General features: G+C 32.2%; 1 protein-coding gene across 1 annotated transcript in view; it reads left to right on the forward strand.

The window, feature by feature from the left end:
* LOC106935161 (H-2 class I histocompatibility antigen, Q9 alpha chain-like) overlaps positions 1 to 1,095 on the forward strand; it is an 8,315-nt gene extending 7,220 nt beyond the window's left edge. The window contains exons 6-7 of the mRNA XM_015015491.1: positions 853 to 870; positions 1,015 to 1,095. Coding sequence (XP_014870977.1) covers positions 853 to 870; positions 1,015 to 1,067 — 71 coding nt within the window. The 3' untranslated portion in view covers positions 1,068 to 1,095. The remainder of the gene's footprint in view (positions 1 to 852; positions 871 to 1,014) is intronic.
* Positions 1,096 to 1,359: the final 264 nt, after the last annotated feature.

Here is a 1,359-nt window from a genome sequence, read left to right on the forward strand (position 1 = left end):
ACCAAACAACACTTTCTAGTCTAAAAGTAATCTAAATTTAGATTTAGGGCCATGCAACACAAATGTGGAAGTGACAGAAAACTTGATCAAAAACTGAAAGATCAGCTTCATTTGGGTTGGTATGAAAGAATTTGATCCTTTTTCTGATGTTAAATTATTGTAATTAGGTTAAGTTTGCATAAAAAGGATCAGCAGTTTCTTTATTTGAGAACTAAAAATTGAAAGGATAGCGGTAAATATGATTATAATATTTGTACTTGAAGACTGGAACCTGCATTTTAATTTAAATCCTCCTTAAACATTTGAGCTGCACATCCTGCTGTTTGCTGAATATGACCAGATATGAAGTGCCATTAGTTTTCTTAAAAATTCAAATGTCAGTTAATCAGCATCATAATTTCCAAACTGAGCTCCTCTGTGACTGAGTTTGTTTGTAACACAGATTATTCAGAGCTCATAGATTATTTCTGAGGCAGATCAGAAACTGATCATTTCTAATTGTAAAAACTGTTCTCAGTTCACACACAAGAATAAAATCAGACTAAATCTGCTGAATTAATAGATTACTAATCAAATTAATGACATTCTATAGTATTACTGGTAGGAGATAGTAGCTGAGGAATAGTCTTTTTTTTTTTAATTATGATAAATCTGATGTCAGCTAAAACCAATTGTCGATGTCAAAACGTATCGCATTCAAACCAAATATCTACCAAATCTAGCCTAGAGATCCATGAATTATTTGGATCATGTTCATCTAAAATGCTCACTGGGTTGTATCTGTAGTAGAAAATGACAGAATTGAAAGGATTTTTTTTAAGGCAAAATTCAAAGTTGTTCTATTTGTTTCAGCCAAACGTCCACCTTCTCGTAAGTAAAGCCTCTCGCTATTTAGTCTGTTTTTATCCTTAGCTCTGTAATTTCCTAAAGTTTTTGTATTTTATATTGCATCCTCAGAATATTTTACATCGATTTATAGCAGAACATTTATTCACATGCTTTCTGACGTTGCAGCTGTGGCGTACTGTCAGCCTCCAGAGGAAACCCAGTTTCTGCCACACGCATGAAAAAGCAGAAACAGACAAATGCAAACAAGTGAGTCGTTGAATAAAGCTTCTTTTATTAAACATAAGACCTGTATGTAAAAACCTTTTAATACCTGTAAAAGTTGGAGGAATGTTTGAAAAAAGAAAAAACATTGACGGTTTTACATTGGACATTTTTAAATGTAAAGCTCTATTCTCTTAAATTTCCACTTTTGGAAGATATTCATTCAGTTTTACTCTTTGGAAAGGATAATGGATATGACCAAACTATTTTCTAACTGAACATTCTGACTTTGTAAAGCTTACATAAAAA

Source organism: Poecilia latipinna, unplaced genomic scaffold (genome assembly GCF_001443285.1).
Source record: "Poecilia latipinna isolate Pla-1442-1.1 unplaced genomic scaffold, P_latipinna-1.0 Scaffold1917, whole genome shotgun sequence".
NCBI classification, from domain to species: domain Eukaryota; kingdom Metazoa; phylum Chordata; class Actinopteri; order Cyprinodontiformes; family Poeciliidae; genus Poecilia; species Poecilia latipinna.